The 19,824-nt window shown below is 39.5% G+C and overlaps 2 protein-coding genes across 4 annotated transcripts; one reads left to right on the top strand and one right to left on the bottom strand.

Annotated features, from left to right (window-relative positions):
• The first annotated feature begins 20 nt into the window (after positions 1–20).
• mok (MOK protein kinase) lies at positions 21–8,458 on the top strand. Of its 2 annotated transcripts, none has more exons than XM_042501234.2 (12): positions 21–340; positions 2,066–2,180; positions 2,549–2,638; positions 2,732–2,802; positions 2,922–3,000; positions 3,080–3,128; positions 3,229–3,407; positions 4,273–4,374; positions 4,501–4,674; positions 5,199–5,358; positions 5,444–5,641; positions 5,853–8,458. In XM_042501234.2, exons 1-12 carry the CDS (start codon positions 157–159, stop codon positions 5,928–5,930), a joined length of 1,479 nt encoding a protein of 492 aa, XP_042357168.2. In that variant the 5' UTR covers positions 21–156; the 3' UTR covers positions 5,931–8,458. The 2 variants fall into 2 exon arrangements, with proteins under 2 accessions (XP_042357168.2, XP_042357169.2); XM_042501235.2 differs by lacking the exon at positions 21–340 and adding an exon at positions 580–759.
• Positions 8,459–9,688: 1,230 nt separating this feature from the next.
• Positions 9,689–19,738, bottom strand: wdr20a (WD repeat domain 20a). Of its 2 annotated transcripts, XM_088087139.1 has the most exons (5): positions 19,436–19,738; positions 15,559–15,741; positions 13,816–15,156; positions 11,944–12,028; positions 9,689–10,793 (listed from the first exon to the last, which is right to left on the bottom strand). In XM_088087139.1, the coding sequence occupies exons 1-4, from the start codon at positions 19,697–19,699 to the stop codon at positions 11,987–11,989; spliced, it is 1,830 nt and encodes a 609-aa protein (XP_087943265.1). In that variant the 5' UTR covers positions 19,700–19,738; the 3' UTR covers positions 9,689–10,793; positions 11,944–11,986. The 2 variants fall into 2 exon arrangements, with proteins under 2 accessions (XP_087943265.1, XP_042356616.1); XM_042500682.2 differs by lacking the exon at positions 11,944–12,028 and having other exon boundaries at positions 19,436–19,736.
• Between the last annotated feature and the right edge of the window lie 86 nt (positions 19,739–19,824).

Genomic DNA, 19,824 nt, shown 5'->3' on the forward strand with positions numbered 1-19,824 from the left:
CCTTTTCCACACACTGAGTGAATAGAAAGCATTGATTGTGTATGGGATGCCCGGTAACGTTATGCTGTGACATGGATGCAGTGGACCAGTGGTGCTCTTACTGTTTATAGATATTACTAAGCTCATGGTAGGCTCTTCAGCATTAAAAGTGCACTAATGATGCACTATTCTAACTGGCTTATTGGCGTGAAAAACAGGGCAAGCCTTCGAAATGCATGCAAAACACCACCTAACACGGACTGGAACAGCTTGGGAAATGTTGTCGACGTGCAGAACAACAATCCGCAGCAAAATGAAAAGACATCCGAGCTAGCGGTCGCCTCCCACCTTTGGAAAAAAGGTAAGAAGGTGAATTATGCAGCTGTGAAAACACCGTCGCGTCAAATATCTGGGCCTGCAGCGAATAAAAAGCTTGTCCGGCCTTTTTTTCTATAAATAGCAGTACATGTTCAATGTGCTGTTGCTTTTAAATGTGAATATTTTCAGCGGTAGTAGTGAAACACTGAGCCGGAGTTTCCAGTTTCCTCCTCAGGTCAGAGTGGAGGGCGAAGGCGTGCTCCGTTACCAAGGCGACGGTCAGCTAACAGGGCTGCTAGCGGTGCTAGGCTAACGCCCGTTATACGAGTTTCGTGTCCTTTTGACACCTCGATGCGCGGAAAAACTTACATTTTTAACCCTTACATTGTGATGTACCGTCCACACACTCATGTTATGGATAATCGAGTTACATGCGGCGGATAAGACACAAAGGGATGCATCGTAAGTTGTGAGTTAAGGCTGAGCAGAGTGATGACAGGTCTGACAGGCGGTCGCACGTCGTTGAGGTTTCTCCACGAAAGATTTCTGTCCTTTGTTTGCGAGCTGTTTTAACGTCTGTGAGAAGCTAGCTGCGGTTTTATTGTGTCATTAACTGGGTGCACTTGTAATGCCAGCACATGAAGCGAGTTTAGAGGTCTTGTAGTCACGTAAAGAGAATAAATTTGAACAATACCAGCATTCATATTTGGTGTATAGACAGTTCGGTTTCTTAACTTCTGACTCGTTAAAGGGAAAATCCACTTTAAATACAATTTAATCTGCCTTTTAATGTCTTTTTTCAGACAACTGTCTCCTTGAACTTAACATCAGAGCTTAAAAATTGTGTTTTTGCGAGGGGTCGCTGATACTGGTCTTTCAGGGCTGATACCGATATCGATTATTATTAGTTAATGAGACTGATAACGGATATTTGGAACCATAATGTATTTACAATAAAATTGGAAAATCTTTCTGTCAATATTTAGAATTTGGAATATAACAAACTCCAACACAAAACTTTGTTTAAATGCCTTTAGCAAATGTTAAATCAAAACTGAAGTGTTCAACATTATGTACAGAGTTCGCAGCAACTTTTTTTTATAAAGTCAAGTGAAATTTTAAATTAAAAATTAATAAATAGAAATAGCTCCCTGGAGTTTTACAAAGTATTTTTCCCATGCTGGCACTTTCTTTGAACTTTTTAATTAATTAATTTTTATCAGCCATCATTATAATAAAATGCTGATACAGATAATTGTCAAAATGCAAATTATCAGCCCCAGTAATTGTCCAGGCCAGTAATCTGTTGACCCCTCGTTGTTACAATAAACAGTGGGATTAAAGTGATAAAGCTGCAGAAATTTAATCGAGTAATTTTCCATACAAAATTTACAAAAATTACTGGTAAAGATCTTTTTGGATTAATCAAGAAAATAATTAGCACAGCATGCGATTTAAATAACTATTTGTCGCAGCCATGGGCAGATTGTGAGACAATGGGCCCCTGGGCAGAGATGTAGGAGGCACCACCACAAGACATACAGACTTGATAGTTGTTTAACTTCAGTTGTTTGTTGTTGTTGGTTTTTTGCATCTTTTTGTAGTCATCGTGGATCTTTCTGTGGTTTGGTGACTGTTTGTAGTTTTTGTTTTTTGGTCTGCGGTTGTTTTGCCCGTTTACTGTGCTCATGAGCATCCAGCTCCCAATATGTTCATGCAAAACCTTTCCATCTATCACACTTTATCTTTGTTTTTTATTGCTGCACAGGCTATAAAACAATCAAGAAAATCGGGGAGGGCACATTTTCAGAGGTGGTGAAAACTCAAAGCCTGAAAGATGGAAAGTTCTACGCATGTAAAACCATGAAGCAGACAATTAATAGGTATGTATTCTGCAACAAAATGTTCTGTGCACCAGCAATCAGTGGTGCGTACAGTTTGCTGTGTCTGGACCCTTGCAACCTGAGTTAGCAGCTTGACACCCCCTTTGCCTTAAGTATCCTATTAGATGTCAGCTTACTCTGCCTTTGACCTTGTAGTGATGAGGTAACAATAGATGACACTGCTTGAAATGTGAGTCTGTGCACTGGTTTTGACATTGACTGTGCCCTTTAAATTTGTCATTTAGCTTATTAAATGATTTCATTGTCCATAAACAGCAAATATGCAGTTTGACTACACAGATAGCATTATTATATGCATACATCTGTCAAATTAAATGTACAAATGTCATCTGTTGCCTGTCATAAAGTCTGGAGCAGGCCAACAACCTGCGGGAGGTCCAGGCAATGAAGAGACTGAGCCCGCATGCAAATATCATCCAGCTACATGAGCTGATTTTGTGAGTACTTGAGTGTTGTCTGTTATGAAGTTAATGTATTGCCTGAAGCTACTTGAATTTGCAGTGTCATATTAATCTAATACAATGTTTCAGTGACAAAGAAACTGGAACTGTGTCTTTGATTTGTGAGCTGATGGAGATGAACATCTATGAGTTCATACAAGGTAAGTCTGCATGTATGATTTATATAATAAATCAAGGATGAATGTGGAGATGTACATGTAGTCTTTCTGTAAACCTCTGGGTGAATTTTGGGCTGATATTGTTTCTACATTCCTTATAGGAAGAGAAACTCCACTGCCTGACCATACAGTGAAGAACTACATGTACCAGCTCTGCAAGTCACTTGAACATATGCACAGGTAGTTGTGAAAAAAGCATAATTTCACATGAAATTGTAAAATAAAACACTTACCATGGTGAAATTGTTTTTCTTTTCAGCTGCGGTATCTTTCACCGAGATGTGAAGCCAGAAAACATCCTCATCAAAGTGAGATGCGTCATTATCATAACTTGCCTCACGAAAAGACAATAGTGGTAATCTGGTTTTGTGTTGTACGCATTTTTAAATTATTTTATACAAATTGCAGCAAAATGGTCTGAAGCTCGGTGACTTCGGCTCATGTCGGAGTGTGTACTCAAAGCCCCCGCACACAGAGTACATCTCCACACGCTGGTACAGAGCCCCAGAGTGCCTCCTCACTGATGGGTACTACGGCCTAAAGATGGACATGTGGAGCGCTGGTTGTGTCTTCTTTGAGATCATGAGGTACCTCTACAGGGGAAGGGCACAATATTTCATCTGTAAAGCATAAATAGGACAAAAGTTTTTGAGTTAATGAGACAGTATAGCAGTACTCTTATGGGGAGACACTACAAGTGAAAAAAAAATTAAATTTAAGATTTTGGGCTATGTTGCTTTAGTAACATGTCTTCTTTAGACTAGTGGGGGGAAAAGTCCAAAATACACGTTTAGTTTTTTATTTTAGTTCAGATTTCTGTTCTAGAAATGTATGCAAAAAACACATATTTAATTAGATAAATTCTTTTCACATTTAACATAACATTTCTGAACACTTGTATTGCAAAAAACAATTGTGTAACTTAAATGTAACTTAGTGTATCCTTAAAGGCCATTTTCTCAAAACAAAATTTTTTTTTCCTTACACAAAAAAACAGAAATCTCCACTTCAGTAGCACCAAACTTTCTAGTTTAATTCCTGTCTATGTTCTTACAGAGGTGTGTGCTTATATTTAAATCATGGACTGATTATAGAACATTTTATTCCTAAAAACATGGCAAAAATTGACATATCTTTATGGCCTTTGACAGTATTTTACCGATTTATAGAGTGATAAAAAGAAGTATAAAAAATTCCCTCTGTAAAAACCTTCGACCCTGAATGTGTCACCAAAATGAAATCAGCCACGGAAGTTTCTAGGAATTTTCCACATTCACCTGTAGTCTCCCCTTATGACTCGATCATATATAGTTTAACATAATGATACTAATGTCTGCCTTCAGTCTTCCTTTGTTCTTTTTGATCGACCTGTCACCACAGGCACAAACAAATGTCAAGCAAATGTTATGTAAATAGCTTTGTTGTGTCATTCAGATACCTGTGTGTTTTCAGTTTGAATCCTCTCTTCCCTGGGACCAATGAGCTGGACCAGGTGTCCAAGATCCATGACGTGTTGGGGACGCCTGATCAAAGTATCCTCCAAAAATTCAAGCCGTAGGTGTTCTGCCTCAGATATGCTGCCTGAAAACGAGTGTTTCTTTGTCACAGAAGCTGAACATCTCATGAATATCTAATTTTTAAAGAAAATAAAGACTCGTCATGGTTTTTAATGTCTGGCAGGTCTAGAGCGATGCATTTCAACTTCCCTCCTAAAAAAGGCAGCGGCATCTCAAAGTTAGTCCCTCACTGCCCGGCTCCGGCTCTGTCACTGCTCTATCAGATGCTCGCCTATGACCCCGATGAACGAATCACCGCGGAGACAGCCCTGCGACACACATACTTTAGGGAAATAAGGTAAACCTTACAAATAAGGAACATTTCATCACCTTGCAACTTATTAAATCATATTTAGACAACAAATTTATTTTTAATTAAGCGCTCTGTAGAAACCTGTTTTCTTCATAAGACAAAGGACTTTAATTTTAAATACTCATATCCTGTCATTAGTAATGCTGTGTTCACATGGAATTAGAGTGACAGTAGTTGTCAGACCGGATAAAATTTTAGTAGATTAGAGCAGGACAGTAAAATAAAGTGAGGCCAGCAGAGAATACCAGCAATGGTAATGGCACTGCCATTTAAATAAATAATATATATTTTGAAATATTTTGAAGTTTTGCCACCCTTTGAAAATGAATTTACAACCGTATATTAAATAGTTCCCCCAAACGAGGTGAAAACAATTTTCATTTTAATTTTGGTTAGAGGGGTCTGTGGTCAGAAATAGCAGGACTCATTATATGTTGATGTATTTTGTTTGTATTTTGTTTTTCTGTCTTTCTTAAGTCTTACTTGCTGTTGTTTTTTTTTTCTCCCAGGCTGGCAGAGAAAAAAGCCGAGACTCTGAACAGAGTTTCTGGGACTATGGAGGAAGTAGAAAGTAGTGGGATGCACAACTCCTTAGACCACATCTGGCGCCCAGCCAGACTTGGCAAACAGCTGAGGGGACGACACACGAGGCAAACGCCTTTAATGAGCGTAAGTCAAAGTGCAAGTCAACTAGAGTGAAATGTCAATGGAAATAAATACAACTGGTACCATCTGACGCTTCATCCCCCTTTAGCACAACATGAAGCATGTAGCAGAGCCCCTCATCCGACGCAACGTCCCTCATTATCCCGCAGAGCTGCCCAAGCTCAACATGGTCATACCCGGACCGCAGATCTCCTTCCCAGCCTCCACTATGCCGGCATTTACTGTCACCCACCGAGGCACACTGCCAACCATCACCTCGAAAAAGTGCCAGTCACGGTTGGCCAAGGTAAACACAGGAGTGCTACACAGACAGCAGGTTTTTTACAATGATATCTACCAAGGGCACTGTGGCAATGAAGTAAAACACAGCTGACAGGTTTGTTCTGCATATTAAACATTGTATAAATGCAAGAGGAACGTCACATTAATATAACCTTAAAAGTCCTTGCATTAAGGGCTTTGATTTGGCATTCAGACTGCATTTCCTCTCTTCACAGCCTCGGGATGAGTCACACCGTGCAGCTTTCAAGACCTACCACATGCCACCTCTGGATCGGAAACATGGAGGCTACTGAGAGCCAAAAACTTCAACTTTTGATCAAAATTTGCCTCTTGAAACAGGTTAGACCTGTGCTTTTAAACACATTGTGGAGAGGACAGTGTTTGGACAGGCCTGATGTTGAAATCTGTCAAGCAACATAAACAAAAAATGCAATGAAGACCGCCAAGCCTGTCATTTTACCAGTTATTACTGCTTCATCAAACTGTTCAACCCTCACTGTAATGATGAAATTCAATGTGATATCTACACTAACAATAATAGAGTCTGTCATATTTTGTTGCATTAAGAGTGTGTAGTATAGTTATGACCTCAGCTTTACTTGACCAAGTCAGGTGTTACATGTTTACAACTGTTTAGAAATATACTTCCATCTGAGCCTATTACACAAACAAAGCAATAAGGTATCTGACAAGTGAACAGCCTTTTTAAACAAAAGCCCTGAAAGGCAAGTGAGTTCAAAAAAATATGAATTGTTCCTTTGAAAAGACGAGAAATACTACTGTCATATTTTTCACCCATTTTCAAAAATGGAGGAAAAGCAAAATTTCCTAAACCTTTTTTCCCACGTGGTGAAACTTTTTTTCTTGCCCGTTTCAAAGATGTGTGGGGAAGAAAAAAAAACATTATTAAAACAATTATCCTGACAACATTTTTCTTCCACATGTTCTTTAACACTGGACAAAAAACAATTTAGATCAGGCGCAGGACATGCATTCCATATTTCTTTTTCTCACTTGCCTCTCAGGGCCTCCATACATTTACCACTGGTGAATGAAACTGTGCAACATCTTTGACAAAGAACATAATTCGTTTCCTGGAAACTAATAGTGTCTTCAAAAGTCACCAAACCTGACTGGTTTCGATTATCTTATTTTACAACTTTGAATCACAAATGATTAAATAAGCAAGTAACTAATAAGAAAGTAAGCAAGTAATAGTAAGTGATAAGCAAATGTCAACAAACTGATCTAAAGTAAGTGCAACTATAAAACACTAAGTATGTGTAAGTATTAATAAGTTGAGGGAGAATGCATGTATGTAACTATGGTGTAACAAGTACGGTATATCGATCCAACAGCTAGTTAGTTAATGTTCTGGTAAAAACGACACCATGAAGTAATTGTTTCGATTTTTTTTAATTGGGGTTGTATGAAATACTTATCCATGGTCAGTGTATAACCAACAGTAGATGGTGGTTGATACGCTGCCAGTTTTGCAGATCGCCCTCTTCTGTATGTGATACACTGACTATACATAAGTACCTCATTTAACCCCACTTTAAAAAAATCCAAACTATGCCTGTAATGTCCTGGAGCAGCCAAGTCAGAGTCCATACCCAAATCTAATCTAGACCTTAGGTCAGGACTTTGACCAAATACTACACACAGTGACTAATTAATCAGCTGTGATTCAAAGTTGAGAGCCTCCAAAGGTGGGGTTAAATACTTTTTATCAGCACTGTATATTTGTGATGGTCTCCTCTTAATATCTGTGAACTAACTCCTCTGGACAAACTGATTTGTAGAGTCTTCCTGTGCAAAAGGTAAACAGCAAAAACATTCACATGAAGTGCTTCACAATTATTTTAAGTCACAACATTATCTTCAGAGAAGCTTTTAAAGGCACAATCCCCACAGGCAACAAAACACAGGCTTGGAACAGATAATAACGAAAAATATTCTTCTTTTAGATGAATAATGTATGTGAAAACATCTGGGTTTTTTTATATGGCTTTGAGAAAGTCCTGGATATTTTTTTATGTTTTGTTTAAAACATAGTTGAACTAGAACCCTAATATGAAGCATTGTGGCTTAAAAAACACAAGCACCATTTCATTCAGAGCTGTGAGCTCATTAAAACTGGACTGGGACTCAGTCTGCACTTTACTGTCTTAGTTATTGTGACACATAATCAGAGTAACAAAAAGTTCAGTGTCATTTGATGTCGTCATTAACCCGCACTGCAAATGCATAATTCTCGTACATGTCTGTACAACCTCCTGACACAAAAATGTTGAACAAATTGATGAGTCATGATTTTTAATCAATAATAAAGTGGGAAATGTGTAATGTTATCCACTTAAAAAAATATATTTGCTACACCAGCTTTCTGTCCAATGTAAGGGGTCACTGGACTCTGTGACATCAATGATTTGTTATCACTCAAAAATAAAGAACATGAATACTGCAGTAACGTCAAATAGCAAAGACTCAAGTTTCTCATCTGAAATCTTAAATTTGGCTTTTTGGATTTCTGTGAAGGAGAAGATTGGAGGAAATAAAGCTCCATGTTTTATTATGTAACAGACACTTCCTCGCTTCCTCAAAGGCTATTAAATAAAGGCTGGGACACATCGCATCATATCGTAGGGGTACAACACATGCACAGTTAAGTCCGCTGTGCACTTGCTGAAAGGCTCAATACAGAGCTCTCACACATCTCACACACAAACTTTCCCGTCACTTTTCAAGGACCCATAATATGTATTTTTTTCTTGCTCTACTCGCCCAGTTTTTTTTCAAACACATCAGATTAAAACTCTATTCAAAGAGCTAGCTGGCACACACAGAAGGAGAGACGGACCACGGGACAGAAATGAAGAAACATATGATGGTTAACAAAACGTTAACACATCGATGCATATTAGAGCTACGCTACTCTGACAGATTAAGATTAAAGTGAGAATTGCTAATCTGCATTTATTAAAATTATGGCTTGATTTCTTTCATAAACATGGGAAAGTGGCAATGTGCAATGAAAAAAAATGGTTAAAAAAAGGACAAGTAAACTACCTTAAAATTAGCTAAAAAAAAAAATACAAAAGAAAATGTTTCAAAAACAACCTTCAAAATGCTTAAAATGTGTATTAGTTTTGTAACCATTTTAAATACGTAGTAAGGTTTATTATAAATATAGCTGCCTTTTCCCCCATCTTTTTTAAAAGAAATTATAGCAATTTGCTGAGGGTTTAAAGATTGAAATATTTGTTAAAGGCATGTGGAAGCATCACATTGAAAGTGATGTCGCTGCAGGTTTCTAAGTGTTAATAAAAGACCATAAAACGTTCCATTGTATATCGGCCACCATCGATTCGAGTGTACCATTTAAGTTCTGTCAGGCAGCACGTACCCAAGGAGGATAAACTTGTGTAACTCTAGTTAAATTTCGCATGTGTCATGCTCTGTGTCCCAGCTCTTATTTAACAGCCGTGGCATCCTCTCTCCTCCAATGAACTTGATCTCTTCCATCATGGAGGATCTTCCAATCCCTTAAACGTGCTTAGAGGAGAGGAGGAGAGAGGAGGCCTCTGAGGGCGCTTAGAGCGAGGAAAAACAGTTTTATCCTATGTGGAAGTCTTTTATCAAGTGGTGTGACACATAAATGCCGCAACCTCGCGTGTGGCACAGTAATTGACGCTGCTATGGAACCAAGGATTTCTCACTTGGCATCCTCCGTCCTTGCATCTCTCTCACATCTTCGCTGGAAGAAGCCAAGACGCGAGAAAGAGACGTGAGGACACGCTAGCATATTGAAAAGCACTCTCTGAATTTTATTGACTGAGGCATGCAGCGAGCTTGTTTTAAGTCTTAGGAACTCACAGGATGAGATTCAGTTTTTCCCCGAGCTTCAAAAGACTTTATACTTGACAGCTCCATTCGTGCAACTTTGGCACATTTTGACAATATAAGCAATTTCCACACCAGAGGCATCACAGCTTTGTTATGTAAATACAGCACATGTGGGTGCACAAAAAAGGAACAGTGAACAGTGTATTCAAGATTATTTTAATATTATTAATATGTATACTTTAGGCTTTAGAAATATAACTATCAATGACAAAACTTCCACTGGAGTAATGGTAGTTTGCTTAGGCCCCCATCAAATCAATTAATTACAATATACACATTATGATACAGAGCAGATTTGAATCTGAAATAATATTAAAATAAATGCTCAATAGATAAAGGTTTTAATAGTTTATCATTTTTCTTCACCTACCATTATTAGCCATCTGTGAGTTCTGAGCACACCCAAAAATGTAAAGCCATTTTCTTCTAATAAACTAATTTAAGTGCAAACATTTTTTTTTTCTTTAAAAAGACTATGATTGCAGCATCCAGCTTTATAGTATCAGATTTCAAGACTGAGGATGTTAAAGCCGAGTGCAACAAGGCAGTCCTCAACCCTCTTTTTTTGTTCCATTAGAGTAGTTATAAAAACAAACAACAAAATAACTAACAAAATCAGTGCAAAGTTGTTGATGCGGAGATTCTACTCAAGAAAAGACAGAAGTGGTGGGTGAATGTGGATGGATGCAAGAATTTTCAGATGCTTACGCACTTGGTCATAAAAGGATAGTTCATCCAAGATTCATGTTTTAGTCAGTCACCCTGAACTGAGACTGGGCTACACCACAAGGTTAAAAAAAAGGTACACTTTATTATGAAAATCAAATGAACTACCCCTTTAATCTCAAGCCACAATTGTCTGGTTTGCATCTAACAAAGCCAAGCTTTATTTCCAGAGGGGACAACAGTCTGATGACATGAAATAAAGATTTTTAAAAATCTAAAAATGTGTTAAAACTCCAGAGAACAACAGTAAATTAGCGCAATAGTCCACAATTGCACCACACCTTTTCTTGCTTCATTCCTCCTCTAGGTCAAGTGAGTGATAAACAAAAAAGAACAGAAAAGCTGTTAACAAAATCGGGGAGGGAGGGGAGGGGTATAAAAGAAAAGGAAAACTTGCAATGCTTGCAGGGTGGAGAGCAGCATCAGACTCTGGGTTGCAGGGTTCTTTAGCAGCAGAAATATTGTGGCTATACTACTGTTCCACTGGGAGAGCTGGCTTGGTTTTGGGATGACAATAAACCCTGGAAAAAGGAAAACAAGGAGATTTGCATTGGGAAAGTTCACATACTGTAGCAAAAAATCAAGCAACAAATAGTTCATTAAAAAAATTAGCCTCTAGCCTCTTCACTCCACATCCAGCACCTCTGCATGAAATTAACAGCCTGTGCACAGCAGTCAAAGTGGACGCCGGGTATTCAGTGTAATGGTGTAATTGAAAGGTTTCTCAATCAAGGCACTTTTAATGTACATGACCAGATAATTAACTTGTTTTAGCAAGGGCTTCTCAAATCTCTTGATCTGACCTATGAGGGCATTTTTCCCTTTTTTTAAGGGCAAACTTACCAAACAACTGTATTTTTACTGTACTTCTTCTGTTACACACTCAATTCTTGAAATAATACCTCACCGGCAAAATCATATATGTATCAGTCACTCACTGCATGTTACGTCAAATTTGTATTGAAAACTTTGTCTTCCCCCAAGCCTCAATTATAAACAAAGAATCCAAATAGAGAACCTCAGTAATGACTCCTAAAATGTGGGAATCTGTTAGAATTTCAGCACCTCCTGGTCCCTCGTCTCAAAGTCAATGGGTTTATGAATACGTTTTTTGTTAGAAGCCTGAAATAAGGTCTGCGGATGACAAAGTGGTGTTCATTTGTGAAGATTATCTTGATGAACAAATTATATACAAATCATGTATCCATTTGGATGCTCAGTACTTCCTAAACACATGCATTTTCGCTAAAATATTATAGCTTAAACCACAGCAGTGCAACAGCCTCATGCACGGACAAGTTCTTGTCAATGAGGTGTTTTTAAACAGGGTTCCACGGTCATGGAAAACCTGGAAAAGTCATGGAATTCCATAATCTCGTTTCAAAAAGTCAGAACTTCCCAAACACATGCATTTTGGCAAATAGATATTACGTATATTCCAGCACATTTTACACAGATAGAATTTCAAAACTTAACCCATTATAAAATGTCCACGACCATTCACAATGTACAACACAAATAAAACCATAAAGTATATTTTACTTCGTATCTTAATTATATTATTACAGACAGCCTGCGTAAATGGAACAGTAGAGCTCGCAGAACTGGGGAGTACGTCTGTTTGGTTGGCCCATTGGTCATTTTGTTCAGGAAAAAAAGAGTGGTTCTTACCTTCCAACTTCTGTGCTCTTCTCTTAGAGCAGTTAAAACGAAATCAGAGTTCACACTGGAGCTCTAGTAGACAACCTAGGGTGCTCTGCCAATCGTTCCATCAAAAACACGGCACAAATTAAAAGAATTAGTGAAGCATAGGTATGGAAACTTTGAGTTACTAGACCCTACATGTTAAATAACATTGTATCAATATTATTTTTTCCAACATATTAGATTCAAACTCTATTCAAACATCATAGCAGCTAGCTGACAGAACGCTGTGAGAAAATGCATTCAATCGCAGCAGCTGCTCCGCTCATCAATCGATCTGATCAGATCAGCTCTGAACAGATCGACAGATCAATTATCCATCTCGCCAGTCACAAACTGCTGCTGAAGGAAAAAAAAGATCTAACTGAGAGCTCTGCCTGAGCTGCATTCACAGTACTGCAAAAACCTCCGAATTAAGAGAGGGGACACAGAATGATAAAAAGGGGCACACACAAATGTTAAAAAAAAAACCTGACTGTTTGTTTTCATCCCCCGACATCAGCTACCCCCCACACACATACGCATCCATAATTTATTTAAAAACTTTCAAGGATTTAACTAATTCCATGACTTTACTGGGCCCTTTGACTTATCCAGGTTTTGCATGTCTGTGGGAGCGCCGTATAAAACACTTACCTACGAGTACTCTGCAACGCATGAGACTGTTTTTACTGCCGTGTTTTAAATCGTTATATTTGAGTAAAACATGCACGTGTTTAGGAATTACTGAGCAAACGAATGGATAAATGAGACTTCACTGATTATGCTGCACAAGCTCCCATTTACCCCAATTTATCTACCATATTTGTCTTTTCGGGATTATTTGTTCACTGTGGAGGCATACGAGGAAAACATTTCTCTTCATAAATTCATAGTGAAACACGTTGAGTAGTGCTCATTTTGCGGTAAAGTATTCCTTTAACCATAAGTAATGTTTGCTTAAACGTCTTTCCTGTTACTGAATTCTAACTTTTTTGTATTAACTGGTTCTTATTAATAAGAATTTGTACCCACTTCAGGCTGTCTGGTGACATCAATTTTTACTGCTTCAGATTTTTTTTCTGGATCTCATTTGTTCCATTTTCTGACTCAAAAGACACTAGTGTAATCCTCGGTATAACTGTTTGTTTGCCAGTCTTACTTATGAGACATTTGAGTACATTTCAAGGTCATTCCTGCCTCTAGCGCCTGTTCACGTAGCAACAGTCTCACCGGACTGACTAGCCCTCAGATTGCCTGTATGTATCCAGACTATCATGTGCCTCGCTCTGGCAACATCTCTCAAAACACAGACAAAAGGGAAGTATACAAGGGTGTATACACACACATCGGGCTGTAAGCGTGTGAGGAACTGCAAAGATTCTTTGGGCAAATACAGAGCCATTTGCATAAAAGCTGAAATGTGAGCGTGTATGCAGATGACTTCTTGGCTATGCTGCTATGCATTGTGGGATGATTATGATGAACCAATGAACACACTCCGTATGGATTAACGTCCTCTTTCCCCTCACATGTCTACACAGGAAATCCTCCTTATCAGAGTGTATTATATAACCAGACTAATATTTCCATAGCATGGGTTATATTAGAAACGTAGGCATAAATAGGTCTTTCCCTGGAAAGCAGATGTACATTTAACAACTTCTAATATGTTACTTGCCTGCCTGCAGAGGGGGACAATCTGACTATAAAAGCTAAAAATGCTAACCCAAATGTCCATATTTTATTTTACGCTTTCAGAATATATTTAGATTTTTAGTTACAGCCCACCAACTGACTTTAGGACAATTTAAGACTGAAAGACACTTCCCCACATTTCCTATGTTAAAAAGAACTTACCACTTTGCCTGGCCTCGCCCATGTGCAAATAAATCCCTCCTGACAAGCAGTCACTAAACAGTCCTCTAAAAATATGAGTACAGTCAGTCTCTCGTGTGCTATCTTTTTACAGATGAGGGGCTCAAGGAGGGGCACGTCCTCCATGCGCGGGCACAGCAGAGTGCCCAGAGTCTTAGCAGGGTCTGTTTTGGTTTTTGTCAGCAGGTTGAGCTTGTCGCTGCTCTTGCTGCTGATGTGGCCCATGCTGTGGTTGCGTTTGTGGTCCTTCTCGTGGTGGCGCTCCTTCCGATCGTGGAGTGACAGCGTGGCAAACTTACTCACACCTGTAGCAATGGCACTGTCCATAATACCACTGCCGATGCCACCGCCACTGCCAGCCTTGTTGGTGTTGTTTGCCGTCGTCGTGGTGCCGGCTGAATGCGGTAGGCTGTTGGAGCGTGGTAATGTAGTAGAGAGGGAGTTAATGCCAGGAGTATTGGCACCACTGTTGTTTCCGTTAGTAGTGTTACTAGAGGTGTTAGTGATTATTGTAGCACCCGCAGGGGGGCTGGTAGCATTCATCACGTTAGTGTGCGTCCGTGTCCGTGAGAGCGGAAGATGGGGGAAAAGGATGTCCTCAGTGAGGTCCCATAGGCACAGCTGAGTGTCCTGGCCCACTGAGCCAAACCGGTACGTGACACTAACGGGCCGGCTGTCCGTGGAGTTGCGCTTGGAGAGTCGAGACTGCGTACTGTTGGCCCGGTCCCGCCCGAAATGGATCATCTGATCCTGGAAGTCCTCATCACTGCCACTGAACTCCATCGGGTCACTCTCCTCCACGCTGGTGGTGTAATGGTCAAACGCCACCACACTGACCCACGACTTGTGCCCATGACCTCGAGCGATGACTCTGCAGTCCAAAAACGACCACACAGTCACTAAATCGTCCTCTCCACCTGCAACTATGTACTTTCCGTCAGGGCTCCAGCACACACACAACAAGCCACCAAAGTAGCTCTTCATGGTGCCGTGAAGCTCAACGGCGTCAAAGTTGAAGACTCGTAGGAAGCCGTCTTGGCTAACACAGGCTAGGAACTTCCCGTCTGGAGAGAAGGCAAACTCATTCAGAGCCCCCTCGCCCACTGTCCATTTCAGGAGAGGGTTCCTCGTGGATTTACTCTTGCAGGTGTGTACAGAGTAGTTTTCGCCCTGTTTAAGTAGCTGGTAGTGAGGTGCCGTGGTGCCGCAAGTATGCTCCACGTTGTACAGGTACATGTTCCCACTGGCATGAGAGACCAGAAACAGGCTCTCAGAGCCCGGCACCCATTTCACACATGTGACTCTGGACTTGTCTATTAGTCTCTGACAGGGGGGAGAGGGAAGGGTGAGGTTTCAGACAGGGGAGGAGAGAGCAGAGGGAGAAGAGGAGAGGGAAAAAAATAATGTCAGCACAGAATTATCAAGAAGTGGAGAGTCCAGTGTCACACAGAATACTATATTAACCCTTTAAAACCTAAGAAAACCGGCTTTATTTCTTTCAAAAACACAGGAGGAAGGCCACCCAGAGCTGGTAGCAATTTCTCTTTTAACCATGCGTGTTGATGCCATGTGTAACAGTACTACATCATAATGTCAACAAGTCAGAATACTGCCATTGTCTTGATATGAATTTTTCTTATCATATTAAAAACTGTAGTGATATTATCATGAGATGGCACACACCCCTACTCTTATTGAACTAACCTCTGTCCCTCAGAGACCTACCTCCTCATTGAAGAGCTTGCTTGTCTCCTTCTTGATGGGGTCAATGAGCTGTACCTGTCCAGCCGAGAAACCCACCAGCAAGGACACACTCTCCGCTGTGGCGGTGAGGTGGTTAAAGTCATGACAGGTGGGCTGCGTTCCCTTGTAAATGCGCTTGTCTATGGGCTTGCTCAGGTCAGCAGCCTGAGGAGAGAATGCAGGAACACACATGGAGTGAGTGCAGTAACCTTTAAATATCTAAAAATTACTTTATGCACCTATTTGCATGACAAAAGCTTTTGTACTATTGGAGCTGAGTGCACAGTTATATTGAATCTTAAATATCTTAAATAAAATGTGCAAGAAGCGACATCTGAACTCGCACTAGTTCTGTGTGACCTTTAGCAACACATCAAACTGCTGCCAGTCACTGAGCAAAAATGAGGAAAAACTCAAGTACAGAGGTATGCCTTTTTCTCTGTGGAATGACAGATAATAGCAACCATACTTTATGGCAAATAGATGGTTTCTTTATGTCAGGGAAACATTATTTTACTGCAGCAAAGAAGACACCGTGGGCATAAACTGAAGATAGGCAGGACAAGAACAGTTATATTTGTTAATGATTTACAGTTAACACTACTGAAGGAATGGAAAATTCTTTGAAGACAAGGAATCAGTAGTTCCTCCACGATTGTTACATGTGACAGTGAGTGTTTCTGTCTCACCTCAGAGAAATAAAATGTCACACCGAGTCTTAAAAGTAGTTCAAATTAAAAGTCAAGTCTAAAACACAACTTTTATGCCTCACAAGAGCATACGTGACATTAGACAGGGCTTCGATTGTTGACAATATCAACAAAACGGATACATAATTAGACCATGTTAACAGTCTTTGGAATAAGGAGGTTATGGATATCCACATATCAGAGGTAAACAGGTCCTCATATGCTGCTGGATTCATTAGCTGTCTTTCTTTTTTTGCTTTAAACATGTAGCCATGTACCTGATGCAGCAAAATGTATTAGCAAAGTAAACATTTCTTCCAGCTGCACAGGAGTAGGACAAACAGACTAATGAATAAGGTGATGTATTATTAACACTGTCTTGTGATGCGATATTGATAAACTGAAACCAAATATTATCTTTATTAGGCATGTGACTAATCTGCTTGTGTCATGATAACTTTGCCATTTTACAGTTTCTGTCAAACTTAAATGTTCAGGTATGACGAGACTAGATGCTATTACACAGGGTTTTGTACTTTTTGTACTCAACTTCTGTACTACAAACTCAAATTATTCAGCCTTCAGCCAGTCTGATGCTGTTTTGAAGTGGAATGATGACACACATGACGTGCACATGTCCCTGTGTGAATAATTAAAAGGCTATGACACATTCCTTCCAGTTAGAAGTCAGCTGATTCCTGTCAACCTGTGTCAGCAGTTAGCCGAAACCACCTTCTGTAGTCAGCATATAGATATAATATTTCTTCTTTATGCTTTGCAGCATGTGGCAGAGCCCGTATCAAAATACTACAAAACCACACCGGCATATTGATTAAACTCATGATAACACACACAGTCATTGTAAACTTTAAATCAAGGCTGAAGACTTTTTTCTTTACTTCTCCCTTTAATGAAATCACATATATATTTATTTCATACACTGCACTTTCTTTGCATTTTATACCTATCTTTGTTATTCTTTAGCCTCTTTAAATGTTCTATTCTCTGGCTCTCTAATTGAGTTTTTAATGGCATTTAAGTGTCCTTTTCTCCATGCTTTTGATGTTTTATGTAGAGCCATTTGCATTGGCTTGTTGCTGAAATGTGCTTTATGAATGAACTTGCCTTGCATTTTATTTCCACTTCTGTTTTGACTATAAAATCATGACATATTTGTTAAGCTTCACAAGGAGTTATTCAATATTAATGACTTATTTGTAAGAGACATCTTAGAATATAAACATATGAGTGATACTGTCCTCAAAAACATGTATCCATTACCATTACAGATGATTTACAGAACAATACGCTCCACCATAAATGTCGCAACATTTAAATGCCCTTTTATAATGTGTGTGTGTGTTCTTTTCCACATTATGTCTCAATGCTTTTGCACTTTGAATTGCCTTGTTGCTGAAATGTGCTATATAAATGAACTTTCCTTGCATGTTACTCCCACTTCTATTTTACTAGAAAATCATAAAATATTTTTCAGTATTCTCCATGAGACATTCATTATGAATGACCTATTTGTTAGTGACTGAACATCATAACAGTAATACTTAAAGCCCACGGTCCAAATCTAGCCCCTAATAGGGTGCCGTGTGGCCTCCCAAACATTTTCTAATATCCAATAAAAATAAAGTGATTCACACTGGGAATTGTTTTTAAACTTTAAGTATAAATACAGTGCCAGAGTGCATAAAATAGCATCAAAATAGAGTTTGTTTATCAAAAAAATGCCAGTAGCTGATCCCCTATAACCCCAACAGAGGTCCTAAAATCCCAGAAACATCCTAAAATCCCCAAAACATCCTCAGGGTTCCTGCAGTTTAAGGAAAGCAATATTTAAGGCTTTTTATGATGTTTTTAAAATGACACTCAGGCTTAAGTTTAAGACCAAATTTCTAATAACTAAAACTGAGGGACAGTTTTATTTTGCCCAAATATTTATTTTGACATAAAACAAAACTGTTTTTTTTGTCCAATGTAAACAATTATCTACATCAAATGTTGGGAAAACAACCCTATAGAGAGTCCAACACATGGTAGACAGTGAATATATTTTTATATTGCATATTCTCATAAACATATCTATTTGGGTTACCAACAGAAGTGGTAAATATCTGCCATTTATAGATGGATTCTAATTTATTCAATTAGTTAACAAAAAAAATAGAATAAGAAAAAAAATAGATGTTACCAATACTTTTGAGAATTTACAATGCAACATCAAAAAAACATTTTAAGACTTTTGAAAGATTAGTTTATATCATTTTAATACAAGGCCTTATGTTTTGAATAAATTACCCCATTGCCTTTTAAGACTTCATAAGGATCTGCAGGAACACTGGTGCTAAAATCCTAGAAACATGTATGGGGCTGCTGCGACTGGCCTAATGTCATTTTGCAAAAGTGAACCAAGCAAAGCAAGTCTAATATCCCTGCCTAAGAATATAAATATGTACTGTAGAGTGACGCAGCCTTCAAAAACGTTTAACCCTTTCATTTAAACACAATTTACCGAACTATATGCGCCAACATAAATGTCACAACTAACTAGTTAACGTTAGGATTTCTCTACAAGCAAAGCATTTCTGCCTAGTTTGAGACACATCCCGACGCTAAGAGCTGAGTGCCACAAATCAAAAGACAGCACTTAGCTTGCCAGCCAAATAAGCGACTATCCGTACCATCATTTTGACATGTCGACAACTGTCAGTCAAAAGGCGTCGACAGGTGTTTATGGGTGGTACGACCTGTCACTGCCATCACAAACTATAACCGTTACAGCAGCAATGTCAACCTTGACAACTTACACCAAAACAAAATGCCAGCTTTAAACAAGTTATCGATACACAAACTCTCAGATCCTTCCACCCAGGAAAGCGACAACAGAGTGACGGACTGTGGACGGAATTTAGCCCCCGGCCTCGGGAGTAGCTGTTGCTAACGTTAGCTAGCTGCGTTAGCTGGCTAACTAGCAGGCTAGCTTCACCGTAGCTTGAAGCTAACTAGCTGCCAGCTAATTTCAAAGTCAAGCACCTGCCAGAGTTATTTAACACAGCCAACACTAGCCAAGAGTTCAGCAACAGCTAAGTTAACAGTGATGTTTCGTTAACATGCAGTATCACGGGTTTCCGTTGACAATAGCCGCGTTAGCACGCTACCTTTCTAACGCCTTTGTAGATGTAGAAGTAGAGCTCACGGCCCACATTGAAACAGATCCTGTCGCCGTTGCCCGACTGGTCGTTGACGTTGACGAAGGAGACCTTGACGGGGTTGGAGCCTTGCGAGTTGAAAGGCACCCTGTTAGGACGGCTGTATTCGGAGTGAGTGAGGAGTTTGTAGACGCCTTCCCGAGTGGTGAATTGAGTTTTAATTTCGTTCATCTCCTTCCCTCCTCCCTCCGCCGCCATCTTTGAAATTAACATTCATCCCTTTCCCCCAGGCCGGATCTTACGCACGGAGGGGAGCGGGCCGTGGAGCGGGCATTCCGACTCTCCCGTTCCCCCCAACGGTTCACCGGGGAACTGGTGGAGGAGGATATCTGGAGCTA

Source organism: Plectropomus leopardus, chromosome 14, assembly GCF_026936395.1.
Source record: "Plectropomus leopardus strain MGB_pleo_1.0 chromosome 14, ASM2693639v1, whole genome shotgun sequence".
NCBI classification, from domain to species: domain Eukaryota; kingdom Metazoa; phylum Chordata; class Actinopteri; order Perciformes; family Serranidae; genus Plectropomus; species Plectropomus leopardus.